The 17313-nt window shown below is 40.2% G+C and overlaps 1 protein-coding gene across 1 annotated transcript in view; it reads left to right on the top strand.

Moving 5' to 3' along the window:
* LOC128842500 (calcium-activated chloride channel regulator 1-like) overlaps positions 1 to 15621 on the top strand; it is a 33932-nt gene extending 18311 nt beyond the window's left edge. The window contains exons 7-14 of the mRNA XM_054038548.1: positions 922 to 1146; positions 2065 to 2242; positions 4002 to 4108; positions 7956 to 8186; positions 8751 to 9021; positions 10091 to 10255; positions 12232 to 12468; positions 14931 to 15621. Coding sequence (XP_053894523.1) covers positions 922 to 1146; positions 2065 to 2242; positions 4002 to 4108; positions 7956 to 8186; positions 8751 to 9021; positions 10091 to 10255; positions 12232 to 12468; positions 14931 to 15412 — 1896 coding nt within the window. The 3' untranslated portion in view covers positions 15413 to 15621. The remainder of the gene's footprint in view (positions 1 to 921; positions 1147 to 2064; positions 2243 to 4001; positions 4109 to 7955; positions 8187 to 8750; positions 9022 to 10090; positions 10256 to 12231; positions 12469 to 14930) is intronic.
* Positions 15622 to 17313: the final 1692 nt, after the last annotated feature.

Below are 17313 nucleotides of genomic sequence, written 5' to 3'. Positions count from 1 at the left end.
GCCAACCTTTTCTCTGTGGAGATAATACTTCAAATTCTGGATCACAAGTGAAAATGAATGTAGTGTTCTCTAATGATTATCTATCCCCAACTCACAACCAAATGTTTTGATACAGCTGGCATTCCTGCTTCTGGACAGATTTCAGATTGGAAAAGCTTATGTAGATTACTACTATGAGTGCTTTCACCGTCATTAGCATCAAATTCAACCCAAAGCTATTGAGAGGCAAACAAGTACTAGATTTCCAGAGATAAAAGATATAAATCAGCCGATCCCTTAATCTTAATATAGGAGAGGAAGAGAATCCTTAACTAGATCAAGAATAATGACAACTAGTTTTATAGAGAAAGGAAAGCTTCCAGGGGTAAACTTTCTCAGCTGGTTTTCAGCAATCTGTTCAAATATTTACATTTAAAATCAACTCTTTCACTGTAATTACCAAACTTTCAAAGTGCCAGGAACCTGTGAAATAGAGGGGCTATCCGCAAGCATAGGTAGGTTGAATACTGTTCTCTGAGGCTACAGCCATTTTACCTAAACAAATTATGTGAAAGAGAAAATCTTATTTGTGAGGAAATCACCACATTATTAGAATGCTGTTTGGCTGACATAGTTATATATCTCCTGGATGTTTCAATATGCAGATACCATTCCATGATAGCAGAACATAGTACACCTCTCCACTGCTCTGCAAAGAATATGCCTGGGGATGATATATAAGGTAGTTTGGGCTACCCAGATATTGGGTATTTGTCTAATTTTCCATATTTTCCCTTCAAATCTCTCATCTACTCTATGGCAGGTACATTCCCATTTATCAATACAAACTGAACAACATTAGTAATTGCTGTATTCTTGCTTTTTGCTATCTCTCTTGAAAAGCCTTGATAGTTCTAAGTACGTCCCTTTCTTCACCTGCAGTATAACCGCATTAATCGTCTGTATCAAGCTGCGGAGATATTCCTGCTACAGATTATCGAAATGGGTTCCTGGGTTGGAATTGTCACATTCGAATCTACAGCACGAATTACATGTAATCTACGACAAATAGTCAGTGAGAATATACGCCAGGATCTTATCAAATGCCTGCCTAAATCAGCTGGTGGAGGAACTAACATCTGCGCAGGAGTACGCAAAGGATTTGAGGTGAAGGAGAACTTGGGGGGAATGTGTCCTGGAATGCCGTGATAATTAAATGGAACTAGGAGGAGAATAGTGAGTAGAAGTAGGGAGGTGATATCACCTCTGTGTATAGCCATACTGAGACTATGACTGAAATACTGTCTCTGGTTCTGGTGGCCACATTTCAGAGAGGATGTTGGGGAAACGGGAAGGGGTTCAGAAAGACAGCTACAAGAACAATTAAAGGTTTGGAAAATGTGTTTTATAGTGAGAGACTTAGGAAGCTCTATCAAGTTAGGCTCTGAAACTACTCCTATTGAACTAAGAAATTAACAAGGCCTTGTTATGTTTATACTAGCAAAAAAATTAAGAAAAATCTTACAAAAATGCTTTGCCGGAATCTCAAGGCGTTGTGCAGAAGATCAAAATATAGAAAATCCAAATTTTATTCATTTTAACATTGGTTTAAGCATGGTTTTATTCTGAAAAGGGGTTATGTAAAATGGCACCTTCATGATCCATGATTTCTCAAGTTACTTTCCAGAACGGAACTGCATTAAAGATAATTTTCCATAGTTTCACTAGGTATGGTCAGGATTCCACATGCCCTGTACATTTGCTGTCATTGGCAGCAGGACCTGGAGTGCGGGCTGGCAGACACACGTTACTACTACTTAGAATGCTGTAACGAGTGTGCTACCCTCAGACACCTCTCCCCTGAACCATCCCTGTACAGGCGTTGTAATTCAGACACCTTCAATTCAGTTGTTGCCACATGACACAGCCTCCTACACCAGCAAAATTCACAATTGTAAGGAATATATTTTGCCTTACACTTGAACTTTAAGAATTTCTCTTGATGTAGACACTGCCTCTGTTAGAGCAGCTAACATTTACAAAGAAGTCCTATTGCTAATACCTGAAATTTTCTTCTCAATTCAGGCGATTAAACAAAAATACCTTAATCTCGATGGTTCTGAAATTGTACTGCTGACAGATGGAGAGGATTCAGGTATGAGCATTTGCCTTACAGAGGTGAAAAACAGTGGATCGATCATTCACACTATTGCCTTGGGGCCAAGTGCTGCTCCACAACTGAAACAATTTTCAGACATGACAGGTAAGTAAGTTTCTAAACTGACCCTGCTTTTGGCAAGCACATCTTAAGCATGAAATGTAAAACTAGAGTGGTTTACAGCTTGTAATATGAAAAGAAAATAAGGTCAACTAATTCCAGTCATATTTACAGAATGTTTATTTTCAGCTGAATAAACACAACAATATTGGGAGTAATTGTTTATCTTTATCTGTTCTTGCTTTAAAAAAACCTGTATCCTGATAATAGCGAGGTTTGATAATTATATTACTGGAGGATGTTCCTCTAAACAAAAATATAAACTTGGTGTTTATTATGATTAACAGTTTATTTCTGATGTTTACATAGCAGTGATATGCAAACCTATTAATGTCCTAAGTAGTTAAATAATGACCAACTCACAAACAGTCACAGCTGGAGGGCTCTAGCTGAGGAGTCAGCAACCACAGTCTCTATACTTGCAACTGGGAGGCTCAGTCAGCTCTGCTTTGAGTTGGAGCTGCACTGTTCCTTTGAACTTCAGCCATTTGGAGGAAAGCCAGACGGGTGCTGGATGATGCTGCAGTACAGGGCAACTACCGTGGGAATCCATGTGTTGATTTAGAATGTAGCTTTACTCTGAATAGTGACTAGGTATAAATTGCACCTTCTTAGTCAACAGAGATGCTCCTTTTGTGTATTCAGAGTCACATCTGCTTGCTTTAGGGACTTAAATAAGATTGTACTGCTTTTTACTCTTGTTCATGCTGTACAGCCAACATGGCTGTGAGAGAACAACCTGAATTCAGTCTCGTTTGTGTACTATAACAGAATAGTTCACTAAGTTCTGATCACAGACTCTTTAGTGTTAAGTGATTGATGTGTGAGCCAGAAAGAACCCAGCTGGTCTTTCAGAGCCCAGTCTCAGGCTTCGTCTTCACTACCTGCCTGAATCGGCGGGTAGAAATCGATCTCTCGGGGATCGAATTATCACGTCTCATCGGGACGCGACATTCGATCCCCGAATCAATGCTTGTACTCCACCAGTGCAGGTAGGAGTAAGCGCCGTTGATGGGGGAGCCGCGGAGGTCAATTTGCCACCGTCCTCGCAGCGGGATAAGTCGGCTCGGATACATTGAATTCAGCTACGCTATTTGCGTAGCTGAATTTGTGTATCTTAAATCGACACCCACCCCCCCGAACCCCCATAGTGAGGATGTAGCCTAAGCAGCAGGACTCACTGTTTGAAATAAATGGCCAGATTTCGGAAGACACTGCGCACCAGAAGTTCCCACTGGCATTATGGGTGCTCAGCACATATGAAAGAGGCCCAAACTTTATATTTGTAAACTAAGAAGATTTGATCTGAGTCACCGAGAAGTAATAATCTTGGAATTCCACCACGTCATTTTTACAGAGGTGTTTTTCAGAGTGGAACTGTACTTTATAGAGTGGCTCAGAGTCCAGACTTACCAAGAACAGCCTATGAGTGAGCACAGTACTTGATGAAGTGCTATTGGTGACAATTCTTAGTCAGACCAAGTTAGGTGGAGTTAAAATGTGAACAGATGGGATCATTTCCCAGGTCAGACTTGCTTTCTGCAGGAACTCTCTGGGTGTTTGTATTAATTGATTCCCCACCACCAACGGTTCCTCCCTGCACTGCCCCATGAATAAAGGATAATAAGGGACCAACATTTAATTTATCAAATTAACACTGTGCTCTATAGCAACAACCAAACGAACAAAACCTATGTTTTTACAGTAAATGACTATTCTGATTATTTTAACAATCACATTTCAGGAGGCTTAAAGTTTTATGCCACAGATACAGTTGATTCCAATGGCCTAATTGATGCATTCAATGGAATTTCATCAGGAAGTGGAAATATTTCTGAACAGTCTATTCAGGTCTGAGTTTCAAATTTTGTTTGTTTTTCACATTATTAATCAGTTACTTTTAGTAGTTTATAACAGGGGCCGGCAACCTTTCAGAAGTGGTGTGCCGAGTCTTCATTTATTCACTCTAATTTAAGGTTTCGTGTGCCAGTAATACATTTTAATATTTTAGAAGGTCTCTTTCTATAAGTCTATAATATATAACTAAACTATTGTTGTATGTAAAGTAAATAAGGTTTTTAAAATGTTAAGACGCTTCATTTAAAATTAAATTAAAATGCAGAGCCACCCGGACCAGTGGCCAGGACCCGGGCAGTGTGAGTGCCGCTGAAAATCAGCTCGTGTACCGCCTTCAGCTCACGTGCCATAGGTTGCCTACATCTGGTCTATAATCTTAACTATTGCACTGCCAGTGACTGATCTTAAAATATAAACTGATTTGGAAATAGCAGTGGGATTTTTTGTGTGTGTGTGTGGTCTGTTATTAACAGTAAAATGAAACAGATAATGAAACAAAGAAAATTAAAATTTCTCACAATTAGCTAAGACAAAGGGACTTATATAGAGAGAGGTAGGCAGAAATACCATAGTATGTGTGGTCACTCCTGTGTAGAGTGGTGTAAATAAGTGATCTTGTTACTATACTAACGTTATCAATAATGAGGAAACTATCTCAAATGCTTCTCTTCTAAACAATAGATAACATTTTGATACCCAGCTTTCTTGACACTTCTCATGATCTATTTCAACTCAGCGATGATTTCTTCTATTTCTACAACAGCTTTTGGGTTGTGCTATCTATAATTTAATAATTCATCCCTCACTTTATTAAATCTCTGCTATGGACCCAGTTTTGCATTTTATCTGAATCATGCATAGCAACTAATATAGGTTTGGTCATGGACTACTTAGCTTTTCTGCAATTTTATACTGGTCTTGACAAGAACTTAAGAATAGCCATACTGGGTCAGATAAATGGTCCATCAAGCCCAATAACCTGTCTTCCGACAGTGGCCCATGCCAGATTCTTCAGAGGGAATGAATAGAACAGGGCAATTTATCATCTGATCCATCGCCTGTCCTCCAGTCCCAGTTTCTGGCAGTCAGAGGTTTAGGGACACTCAGAGCATGAGGCTGCATCCCTGACTGTCTTGGCGAGTAGCCATTGATGGACCTATCCTCCATGAATTTATCTAATTCTTTCTAGAACCCAGTTATATTTTGGTCTTCACAACATCCCCTGGCAACGAGTTCCATAGGTTGACTGTATGTTATGTGAAGAAGTACTTCCTTATGTTTGCATTAAACCCGCTGGTTCTTGTTTTATGTGAAGAGGTAACTAACACTTCCTTATTCACTTTCTCCACAACATTCATGATTTTATATACCTCTATCATATCTCCCCTTAGTGATTTCTTTTCTAAACTGAACAGTCAAAATCTTTTTATTCTCTTCTCATATGGAAGCTGTTCCATACCCTTAATCAGGTTTTTTTTTTTTTTTTTTGCCCTTCTCTGTACTTTTTCCAATTCTAATATCTCTTTTTTTGAGATGGGGCTACTAGAACTTCACACAGTATTCAAGGTGTGGGCATATCATGGATTTATATAGCATCATTATGATGTTTACTTTCTTATTATCTATCCCTTTCCTAGTGGTTCCTAACATTCTGTTCGGTTTTTTTGACTGCTGCTGGACATCGAGTGGATGTTTTGAGAGAACTATTCACAATGATTCCAAGATCTCTTTCTTGAGTGGTAACAGCTAATTTAGAACCCATCATTTTGTATATATAATTGGGGTTATGTTTTCCAATGTGCATTACTTTGCATTTATCAACACTAATAATAAAAATATATAATAATTATTATAATAATTAAACACTGAATTTCATCTGCCATTTTGTTGCCCAATCACTCAATTTTGTGAGATCTCTTTGTAACTCAGCTTTATAACTTCTGCAGTCAAATATTTTGTATCATCTGCAAACTTTGCCACCTCCCTGTTTTGCCCCTTTTTCCAGCTCATTTATGATTAAGTTGAACAGCACCAGTCCAGTACAGATCCCTGGGGAACCCAGCTATTTACCTCTCTCCATTCCGAAAACTCACTATTTATTCTTACCCTTTGTATCCTGTCTTTTAACCAATTACTGATCCAGGAGAGGACCTTCCCGCTTATCCCATGACAGCTTACTTTGGTTAAGAGCCTTTTGGGAGGGACCTTGTCTAAGGCTTTTTGCAAGTCCTCATACAACATGGGCACTAGATCACTCTTGTCCACATTTGTTGACCCCTTCAAAGAATGCTAATACAGTAGATTGGTGAGACATGATTTCCCTTTACAGAAGCCATATTGTCTCTTGCCCAGCATATCACATTCATCTATTAGTCTGATCATCCTGTTGTTTACTATTTTCAACCAGTTTGCCTGGTACTGGAGTTAGGCTTACTGCCCTGTAATTGCCAGGATCACCTCTGTAGCTTTTTTAAAAACTCAGCATTACATTAGCTATCCACCAGTCATATGGTACAGAGGCTGATTTAAGCAATAGGTTACATACCACAGTTAGTAGTTCTGCAATTTCATATTTGAGTTCCTTAAGAACTCTTGGGTGAATACCATCTGGTCCTGGTGACTTATTACTGTTTAATTTATCTGTTTGTTCCAGTTAACAGCTGCTCTTAAAAGACAATGTATCCTACTTTCTAAGCACTTATATCAGTCTCATCACTAGAGTACCATCTAAACACCTGATTCTCAAATGTCCAATCAGATGCTCTTTGAAATAGTGTTTCAGTATCTAGTTTCCCATTTTTATTCTAAACAGAAAGTTATTTTATTAAAAGATACTTTTCTAATTGTAGGTTTCAGAGTAGCAGCCGTGTTAGTCTGTATCCGCAAAAAGAACAGGGGTACTTGTGGCACCTTAGAGACTAACAAATTTATTTGAGCATAAGCTTTCGTGGGCTACTGCCCACTTCATCGGAGGCATTGCAGCCCACGAAAGCTTATGCTCAAATAAATTTGTTAGTCTCTAAGGTGCCACAAGTACTCCTGTTCTTTTCTCTAATTGTAGTTTTTCTAATCCACAAACAGAATGAGCAAATCTACTTGCAGTCTGGTAGTTCAGTGGGCCACTGTAAAACTCATATTGGTAGCTTATCTGTAAGTTCTGGTGGTCCACATGTGCAATACCAGTGTTGGTAAAGGAAATCCTGTTTCTCTTCTTGCTGTGTTTTATTATTTCTGTCTGTGTCTCTCATGGCTTTTCTGTTGTCCCTACCTGTGGTTGTATAGCTCTCTCATTGTGCGGTCTTTCTAGAAACAGGCTGACAGCTGGAGAGGAAATGTAGCACTAATCTCCTGCGCAGATGTCATTTGATAGCTAGGTGGATAGACCACATATAGGAGTAGAAGGAGCCCCTTGGTTACTATATTTTCACATTCTTAAGCAATTGTACTCTGCAAATGGGCATTACAGAAAATTTGCTCAGGGCTTCATCATTCCACTCCCTTCAATAGCTAGTGCACGTGGCCCTCGCCCTCCGGCTAGTTCTCCATGTGTGGAGGCACAGTGGCAGGAGGCTTCTGCCTCCTTTGCACAACCCTCAGCTCTGCATAGAACAGCAGAGACCTGCTCATCGTGGTGTCAACAGGCCTTTACAGCATTAATGCTCCTTTATCCACTCTTCCAGTAGTGGACCAGTTGTCCATCAGCCAGTCAAGTTGCCCTCTGAATAAAAAAAATATTGAATTGTTTTCCCCTGTAAGAGGAAAATGAACCACTCTGAAATTATTGGTATTTTAAGTGTTTATCTGCTAACTAGCCATAAAACATATTTTATTTGTCTAATAGCTTGAAAGTACAGCTCAGAGTGTCGCAATCAAGCAGTGGATGAATGGTACAGTGACTGTAGATAGCACTGTGGGAAATGATACCTTCTTTGTAGTTACATGGGATCAAACCACATCTCCACCAGACATTTTACTGCGGGACCCCAAAGGAAAAGAATATAGAACGTCAAACTTCACAGTTAGTGATCTAAACCTCCGAACAGCTCGACTGAATATAGCAGGCACTGCAGAGGTAAAGACTAAACTTTCTTTTATTATCCAAACATGTTAACATCTCCATAGACTAAAATGCACCTTCTCTTTTTAGAAGTTATAAACATATATTCCTAATGAACCAATTTTATCCTTGGTGTAACTCCACTGACTTGCCATGGAAGTTGGTTGTCTAACGGTAATTTGTGCTGTTCCTAATTTTTTTATTATGCGCTATACACATCCCAAGTGTACAAGACTGCCGGACAAAACATTGAATTCAGGGGAAGTTAAGGTTGAGAGTACATATCTATAATTTACAGGTTCTAATCCTTTCAAGAATGTGATAATTCTCAAATATCCACCACTAAAACTGAGCAAATTCAGATATAAGGTTAAATTTAAAAGAAACCAAACATATGAGAGCATGAAGAATCATAAGTAAGGTACCCAAATTACCTTAGCTGTGGTCCTGTAGCAATACCCTAATTGCCCTTTGTGCCTTGGAACATAAAATAATAATTAACTAAGGGAAACACAAAGCTGCCCTTAGAATAATGAAGTTTTACATTATATTTTTATATTCTATCTATTTGATTTGCAGGTGGGAGATTGGTTATATTGGATTCAAAATAATCACACAGTCTCTCAAGTCATATCAATGATAGTAACATCTCGAGCAGCATCTTTGGCTGTGCCTCCAGTGACTGTGAAAGCCCACATGAATAAGGATACAAACAACTTCCCTAATCCAATGGTGATTTATGCAGAAGTTAGTCAAGGATTTTTGCCTGTTCTTGGTGCAACTGTGATGGCCACTGTTGAACCACAGGCTGGATCTGCAGTGGAGCTCAAACTCATTGATGATGGTTCCGGTAATCTGACTATTACTTTCCTTACATTTTGTCTAGAAATGTATGCACTCCCCATTTTGTGGGATGTATTTTAGAATGTCTCTGCACGCTACTTCCAAACTTGTCACTAAGGGTTCAGTCATGCCTATGCCATGAGCACTGAACAAGGGGCAGCAAGTGGAGGAAGATGGTAACTCTGGTCTCCCCCACTGCTTCAGGATGAGAATAAACTATACTGGGTCTAAACTGGTGCAGCATGTGTGCCCTGACATGCAGATGCACTTACACTGTTGGGAGTGTTAGGAAGGAGGAGAGAGAAAAACTGCGCCCAAGAAGAAGGGAGCGTCGTGGTTGTGCAGAGCCTTCTCCCTCTCCTGTGCTCTTACCTCTGATGCAAATAGCCAGCACAGGGACAGAAGGGGGTCCATTGCCTTGTGGATCTGATTCAACCGTATTCACTGTTTGAACTTATGTATATATTTTACATACTGGTCTGCCCTGCAGAGGGGATGCAGGTGGTAAAACAGGAGAGTGAAAGTCTGTTTCTATAGCTTGTCACATGCTATATAGGCAGTATAGATATGTTAAAAATATCTCCTTCAAAAGTATGAATTACATAGATTATTATTCTCCTTTTCCAATCTATTGTGCCTACAGAGGTGATGTGATTCAAATGCACAGTTCTATTGTTCTCCAACTTCTCCATTATCTGAACCATGTCATGCAAACTGTAGACTCTCTCCTCCCCACATTCCAGCATTGCTTCAATCTCAAACCAAGAAGGGCTCCACAGATCAGACCACTATGGAGAACTACTAAGAAGCTGTTGAGAACTACTGGCCTATTGGTTACTATTGGAAACAACAGTAAATACACAGTAACATGTTTTAATGCTACATTGTAATATGTAATGAGCTCATGTCCCCACAATGGGACTGATCCTGTTTTCACCTAAGTCCATATCAAAGTTCTTCTTGATTTCAATAGAAGGAGTAGGCCCTATGTGTTTCTGAACTGAACAGCACAAAATGTCCTTGCTTAACAAAGGTACCTTGTTTGGATGGTTAATTATTACTATTTGTTTATCAAGGTGCTGATATTACCAAGAATGATGGAATCTATTCAAAGTATTTTACATCTTTCAAGGGAAATGGTAGATACAACTTAAAAGTGCATATCCAGGGGAGAAATCAAACTGTGAAACTTGGCCGCAGGCAGAGCCGAGCCTTATATGTTCCAGGCTACATAGAAAATGGTAAGGAACATTTATGAAGTAGAAAATACACTCTGTGTGTTTGTGTGTGCGTGTGTAAAAATATGGGTGAATGTGAGATCATTTAGCTTCACAAAAAGCTTTTTAACCTTAACATTTGTTACATGTATCTTTTCCACTATTGTTTATACTTTTAGAAAACAGTAGCTGGAACCACAGTATTTTTGCTATATATGAACGCTGGGTATAGTACCACATTTTATAAAAAATATATATCTATTATAATAATTAAGTGCTCTTTGGACCACGTGGGAGTTGCCAAAGATCCTGGAACTGAAAATTATATAAAAAAAACAGCTGAAGTTGGAAATTTTAAATTTGTGTGTTTCACTAAGACTAAAAAATGAGGTTTCAGGGAATCAGTGTCAAAGTTATGAAATTTTAAAGTTATCTGTTTAATGCCTCCCATGAGAATTTTTCTGTTCTTCTGTTGGGTTTTCTGGACACATTGTTCAGGACTCTTTCTATTAGGCATCTGTGAGTTAAAGATTCTCAGTTCCAGAAACCACAGGTATGGATACTGCTATTATGATCTTACTGCTTAAGCCTTCTCAATCAATGGAGTGTCAGTTAATGATACTTTTATAGTGAGTCTGTTACGAGTGTGTTGTGACTTAGTATATTTTTTCATCTTTCCATTATTTTTGCATTTCTCTTTTTTGATCTAAAGGCCCCAGAGAAATCAAGTGCAAAGAAAACAGTTAATTCATCATTAAATATATAGTTTTATTCTGAAAAGTGACTTTGTAAAAATAGTATTGTCAAATTCTACACTTGTTTTCTCAAACACTCCAGAAGAAATTTACAAGTTAACAGCACAGTTGTTCTAACTCCCAGCCCTGCAGACTCAGCCTAGGAGCTGAATACCAAGTTGTGTTCCTTCTGGCTTGTGCATTGTCACCAGGGTCTGCAAGCCTAATGCCATGCTCAGTATATCTATGCAACCCTCTGGCCTTCAGTGGGATTGCACAAGTGTAACTGGGGGCACAATTCGAAGGCATTAGTTACAGAGTTTGCTCAGCAAATAGAACTTGGTTAACAACAGTTTGTTTGGGGAAAAAATAGTAACTTATCTTTTTCCATTTAATTCAGCATGGGGCAGGGATCTCTAGCAGGAGGGTCTCTGCCGATTGAAGTCACTTAAAACAGGATTGGGGACTTCAACAGCAGAGTCCAGGGAAGGGGTAGGGACGGTTTTATGGCCTGCAGCATGCAGGGGGTCAGACCAGATGATCATAATGGTCCCTTCTGACCTTAAAGTCTATGAGTCTATGAGTCTATGAGATCTGACTCTGGGTAGACAGTGTGGCAGCTCTACTGAGTAAGAAGCACACTGCAAGCTTGAGATATTAGGCACCCAAAACCCTCAGGAGGTTCCAACAGTTAAGATTTGTACCTGTGTTCACTTGGCTCCATCACACAATGTAGTATTTCCTGTTCCTGTTTTCCTTGTTAAATATACACCTTAACGTTATTTTACCAGTAACCCCCCCCACCCCTCAAAAACCCCACCCCATATATACTGAATTAAAGAAGTCTACATAACAAACTCTCCAACTTACAGAAAAGTAAGGAAATTCCTACAAGGTTGTAATTCTTATGCTGCCTGCAATACCTAGGAAGAGATGGGTGGAAGCTACCTTATCACAACCATGTCCCACTGACATCTGCTTAATACCTTAAATACTCTAACTGATAATAGGCACTGTTGCTACTTTCAACTGCACTTGAAATCTGGTTTCCTTTTGGGGTCTGCCTTAGTTTTGTGCAAAGATGCAGGATCCTGAAGTTCACTTTGGTTTTTAGCCTTGCTAATTTTTGCACTAAGCTTGAATAAGCCAAAGAAAAAAAGCAGATTAAAGAGAGAGGGAATGCTAGATAAAAAGAAAGTGTGTTATGATTTGGAGTTTTGTAATATTCAGATAGCATGAGCAATTGTTTTTTCTTTTTGGGGGCAGGTGAAATCAAAATAAATGCACCGAGACCTGAAGTTAGTGATGAGGAAATTCAAGCAAAGCTAGGAAGTTTCAACAGAGTTGCAACAGGAGGTTCTTTTGTAGTGGAGAATGTTCCATCAGGAGGAACTACTGATGTGTTCCCACCCTGTAAAATTACTGACCTTGAGGCTCAGTTTGAAGAAGATAAAATTCACTTGTCTTGGACAGCTCCCGGGAATGACTTGGATATGGGACAAGGTAAGGTGAAGTTTTGTTTTAGTCAGCTGGAAGTGATGCAGTATTGTCAGTTATCTGAAATTACATACAATGAGCCAGCCAAGGAGAGGTGCAAAAAATATGACCATCACTATGGCCTGACCTACTCTAGATTTTCTCTGTAAAATTTCCTAGTGTAGATCAGGACTCATTGTAACCAATAAATTCCCTGTTCAATATGATATTTACATTAGTCTCACTTAATGCTTAAAAAAATGTTTAAAGAAACATGGAATACTCCCAAACATAGGGACCAAGTCCATGGGTGCTCCAGGCTCAAGCACCCCTGGAAAAAATAGGGGGCACTCAGCACCCACTAGTCACAGTGGCTCAGCAGGGTCCCGGGGTTGGCTGCCGATCAACTGTTCAGCAGGGCCCCAAGGCTAGCCGCCGATCAGCTGTTTGATGGCCTAGGGGAGGGGGTAGAGGGAAGAGAAGGGGATGGGGCAGGGGACAGTGGGAAGAGGAAGGGGAAGAGAGTGGGAAGAAGTGGGGACACTGGGGAGGGGGAACAGTGGGGGTGGCAAGAGATGGGGCGAGGGTGGGGCCTCAGGGGAAGAGGTGGGGTGAGGGCGGGACCTCAGGAGAAGAGGTGGAGTGAGGGCAGGGCCTCGGGGTGGAGCAGCGGTGGAGCACCCCCTGGGAAAAACAAAAGTCAGTGCCTATTCTCCCAAACCTGGTACAACAGAAAATTCAAAACTTGTATACCAACCAGCCTTATGCTAGTTTACAAAGGCAAACCAATTAAATCAAAAACACACTCACCAGTGACTCTTCCAAGCAGGGCCGGCTCCAGGCACCAGCCAACCAAGCACGTGCTTGAGGCGGCACCTTGTAAGGGGTGGCCAATCTTGGGGTGGCGGGGCAGCGCTCGGGTTTTTTCTTTGTTTTGTTTCGGCAGGGCAGCGCTCGGGGCTTGGTTTTTTTTTTGGTTCGATGGTGCGGCGCTCGGGGGGGCGTTGTTTGTTTTTGGTTCGCTGGGGCGGAGCTCGGGAGGGGATGTTTTTGTTTGGGCGGGGCGGCACTCAGGGGGGTTGTTTTTGTTTCGGCAGGGCGGCGCTCGGGGGAGTTGTTTTTGTTTCGGCAGGGCGGCGCTCAGGGGAGGGGTTGTTATGGCGGGATGGCACTTTCTTTCTTTTTTTCCTTGGGGTGGCAAAAAAGTTAGAGCCGGCCATGCTTCTAAGGCTTAGCCCCTGTCTTCACTGCAACCGTAAATAAGTCAGGAGACCCAGTTACAACATGAACAGTCCAAGGCTTTAGTCCATTTATGGGGACACAACTAGGTCCCCATACTTATTTTAAGTATGTTGTAACCAGTGTTACACAGTGTTACAGTGTGCACATGAGCACGAGCCAGAGAGGTTAAGATAGACAGTCTGCAGTCACACGGAGAGCAGCTTCAGATTAAAAACTTTACATACACCTACAGCTCTTGCCAACCAGCTCACCAGGGAACCAACCAACAACTCCAATAAACCCCAAAACACTGGCCTAGGTTCTTCTATGTGGCTACTTTGTGCTACTCGTCCAGCTCAAAACAGCCTTACAGCTAGAGTAGCCAGCAATGGAAGAATAACCTCAGTTAGGAAGATCTTCTGATGGTGTAAAGTTGGAATAGCACTCTTACGCTACCCCTTACCCCATCTCTGAAGGGATAGAAAAGAAGATGAGGAGCAGGAAATAGAACTCAAGTCAAGCAAAGAACTAGAAAACCCACAAGCAGAACAGAACCATACAGCCTTGAAATGATAACTGTGGACAGTGGGAAGCCAGGCACATTTGCAGCAAGATCCCTGACACACTAACTATGCTGGCAAATGGAGCAGGCATTTTGCTGTCAGACTATGCTTTAGAACCTGCTCACATTAAGAGAGGGAATGCTGACCAGGATGCAGGGATCTCTCCCTCTACTGTTTGATCTTATACTTGACCTGGATACTCACCAGAGACAAGTGAAAGAAATCCTATTTTCATTTCTCATCCAAAAGTTAGGTTTCTATTTTAGTACTAAAGAGACTTGTGTGAAGTGTGGGGGACGGAGGCATAGATGGGGACAGTTTAATGGCAGTTATCTGCACTGCCATGTGGAAGACTCATCTGCCCAGCAGGAGCTAAGAGTGCTGGTAATATAATGTGCTTAGTGCTCATGAAGGGAGGGAATGCCCCACATCAGCTAACTGTAGACTATTGACCCAAATAAAATGTGGAACTGATAAGTTCTAACAGGAATCCTGTCCAGAGCTCTTCAGAGAACGGATGTTAGTCAATTAAGCAGGCCCATCAATAATGAGGGTGGGGAAAATGGTAGGGATGGTAATGGAGTATCATTGGAGTTCTTATAAAGATACAAAACTGTTCTACAAATCCTGTACTGTGCTTGCATGTACAGATAGTATAATAGGCATTACTAACACACACTTACTTGTATTCCTCGCTTTTTCCAGCTGACAGATACATAATAAAAATGAGTGAAAGTCTTCTGGACCTAAGAAACACCTTTGAGAATGCTACTTCAGTGAATACCTCTAGTCTGGTACCTAAACCTGCCGGCACCAAAGAATCATTTCAGTTTAAACCGGAAAATGTCACAATAGAAAATGGCACCATAATCTACTTTGCAATACGTGCCATTGATAATGCCTCCCTGACCTCAGAGGTATCTAATGTAGTACAGGCAGCTCTGTTTGTTCCTCCAAAGGAATCCTTGCCTGATACGCTTCCTACTGAAGTTATCACTAACAGTGTTCCTACACAGGGATCCTTGCCTGATACGCTTCCTAATGATGGTATCAATGATGGTGTCAATGTTTCAATAATAGTATTAATAGTAACTGGGTCTGTAATAGCTGTATTAATAGCTGTAAGTATAACTGTCTGTATTTTACATAAGAAGAATAGAAAGGGAGGCCCTGAGCTCAGAATGTAATAAAACAAATTGTAAGATGAAAGCTCAGTAGATATTTATCCTAATTTGTTCTATTTGTGATTTACAAAATACATAAGGAAAGACAAATTTGTAATAGATTTGAAAATTAAGTGCAGTGACTTTAAAATAGAGGTGAATTTATATGTATTTTATCTGCTTTCAATGAGTGTATAGTATGTTACAGTACATGTATGTAGACTGAGCATGAATTTAAAAGTATGTACTGAGTAAACTAAAACACATCAGTATAATGTGTAGCATATAAATGACAATCTAGATGTATACTTTAATTCTAATCTTGCAAGAGTTCTGCAACATTAGGTATTCTGTGCTTTATTTTTAAAAAAATAGGAAAAAAATCTTTCTAATTTTGTTTTCCAGTTGCTTAGCAGTCAGGGAGGGGAGATTTAAGAAGAAATTAGATCTGTAATCTTTGGTGTTCATACATTACTTTCAGTAATATTCAATGAGTAGGAAACATAAATGTATACATCTGTTGGTCCTGAGGATGCAACTGCTTAGGTACATGCATAACTCAACTCTTATCCTATGACTAATGCAGATGTTTAAATATTCACAGGATCAGGGCCATATGTTATCCCAAAATGAGCATATGGAAAACACTTTTTACCTGACATAATCATCAAACACACATGCAACATTCCAACTCTAAATGACAGAACAAAAGCAAAATAGTAGAAGAGAAAACACTAAATTCTTAGGTAGCAGAAATGCCACCTACCACAGCATGTGACATAAGCAAAGGCATGTAGCACCCAGGAGGAAAAGCTATTCAGCAGGTGACTTTTCATTGTTTTTTCCCATCTCCTGCAAGTCCAACTTGCAACATCATGATCTGTGATGTGACGCTCCAGAAATGGGAAAGGATCACCCATTCTTTGGATAATGAAAACATCCATCGTTACATTAGATGGGATCAAATTATTTTATAAGGTATATAAACCCTCATGCTTCAGGTCATCAGCTAATCATTAGCAGGGGGTAGGGAGGAACTTTTCCATTGCTAATTATTCCATAATTGTCCATTATCACATTTCTTGCTGCTTCCACTGATGTATAGTTAGTAATATTGAAATATTGGCCAACATGGGTATGCCTACACTCAGATTTTTTACAATTTTAATTAACTGATAATTAGATCAAGGTATTTACCAGATTTGGACTATGCCTGGACCAAACATTGGGTAATGTCCATGTTAGCTTTTACAAACATATTAAGTGAAAATCACTAGTGAAGACAAGTCCTTTCGGAGAACTGTGTAATAAACAGAAGGCTTGGACGCATTATGCATTAAGACCAGTAAAACAAAACAGACCATGGGAATTGGGGATTGTGTTTTACTTTTTATTTTTTAATTAATCTCTAGTCCTGGTGAGAAATATTCTAAGAATAGGGGATTTCTCATGTGATGATCTGCCCAATCATATATATATATATATATATGAGCTTTTCCTGATAGAAAAATTGACCTGGGAGCCTAGGAGCATTTGACTTAGTGATGACAGTTTGATTACCATCTGGAGATCTGTGTTTGGGGTTGGTCCTTCATTCCTGACATGGCAAAAGCTAGGAGCACTGTAAAGAGACAATGCCCTCAACCTAGGGAGGGAGCACCTCATAGCACTTTGCAACAATCTCTCTGGCTGATTTGAGAACAGCCCTGATAATCTCTGGAGGGAACGAGGACCACTCCTCAATGTCTGGAAGAATAGTCATCGCATTCTGAAGGAAAGCTGGGAAGACCCCTTTTGGGGAGGAATAAAGTGAAAAATTACAACCACAAAGCAACATTCACAGGTATCAACCCCCTCAAGTGCCCCTAGTTTTACCTGCATTCCACCTGTTCAGTAGCACTTCATTTTGCCTGCTCATCCTACCT

Source organism: Malaclemys terrapin, chromosome 8, assembly GCF_027887155.1.
Source record: "Malaclemys terrapin pileata isolate rMalTer1 chromosome 8, rMalTer1.hap1, whole genome shotgun sequence".
Lineage (NCBI taxonomy): Eukaryota > Metazoa > Chordata > Testudines > Emydidae > Malaclemys > Malaclemys terrapin.
This window is presented reverse-complemented; position numbering and strand designations above follow the sequence as displayed.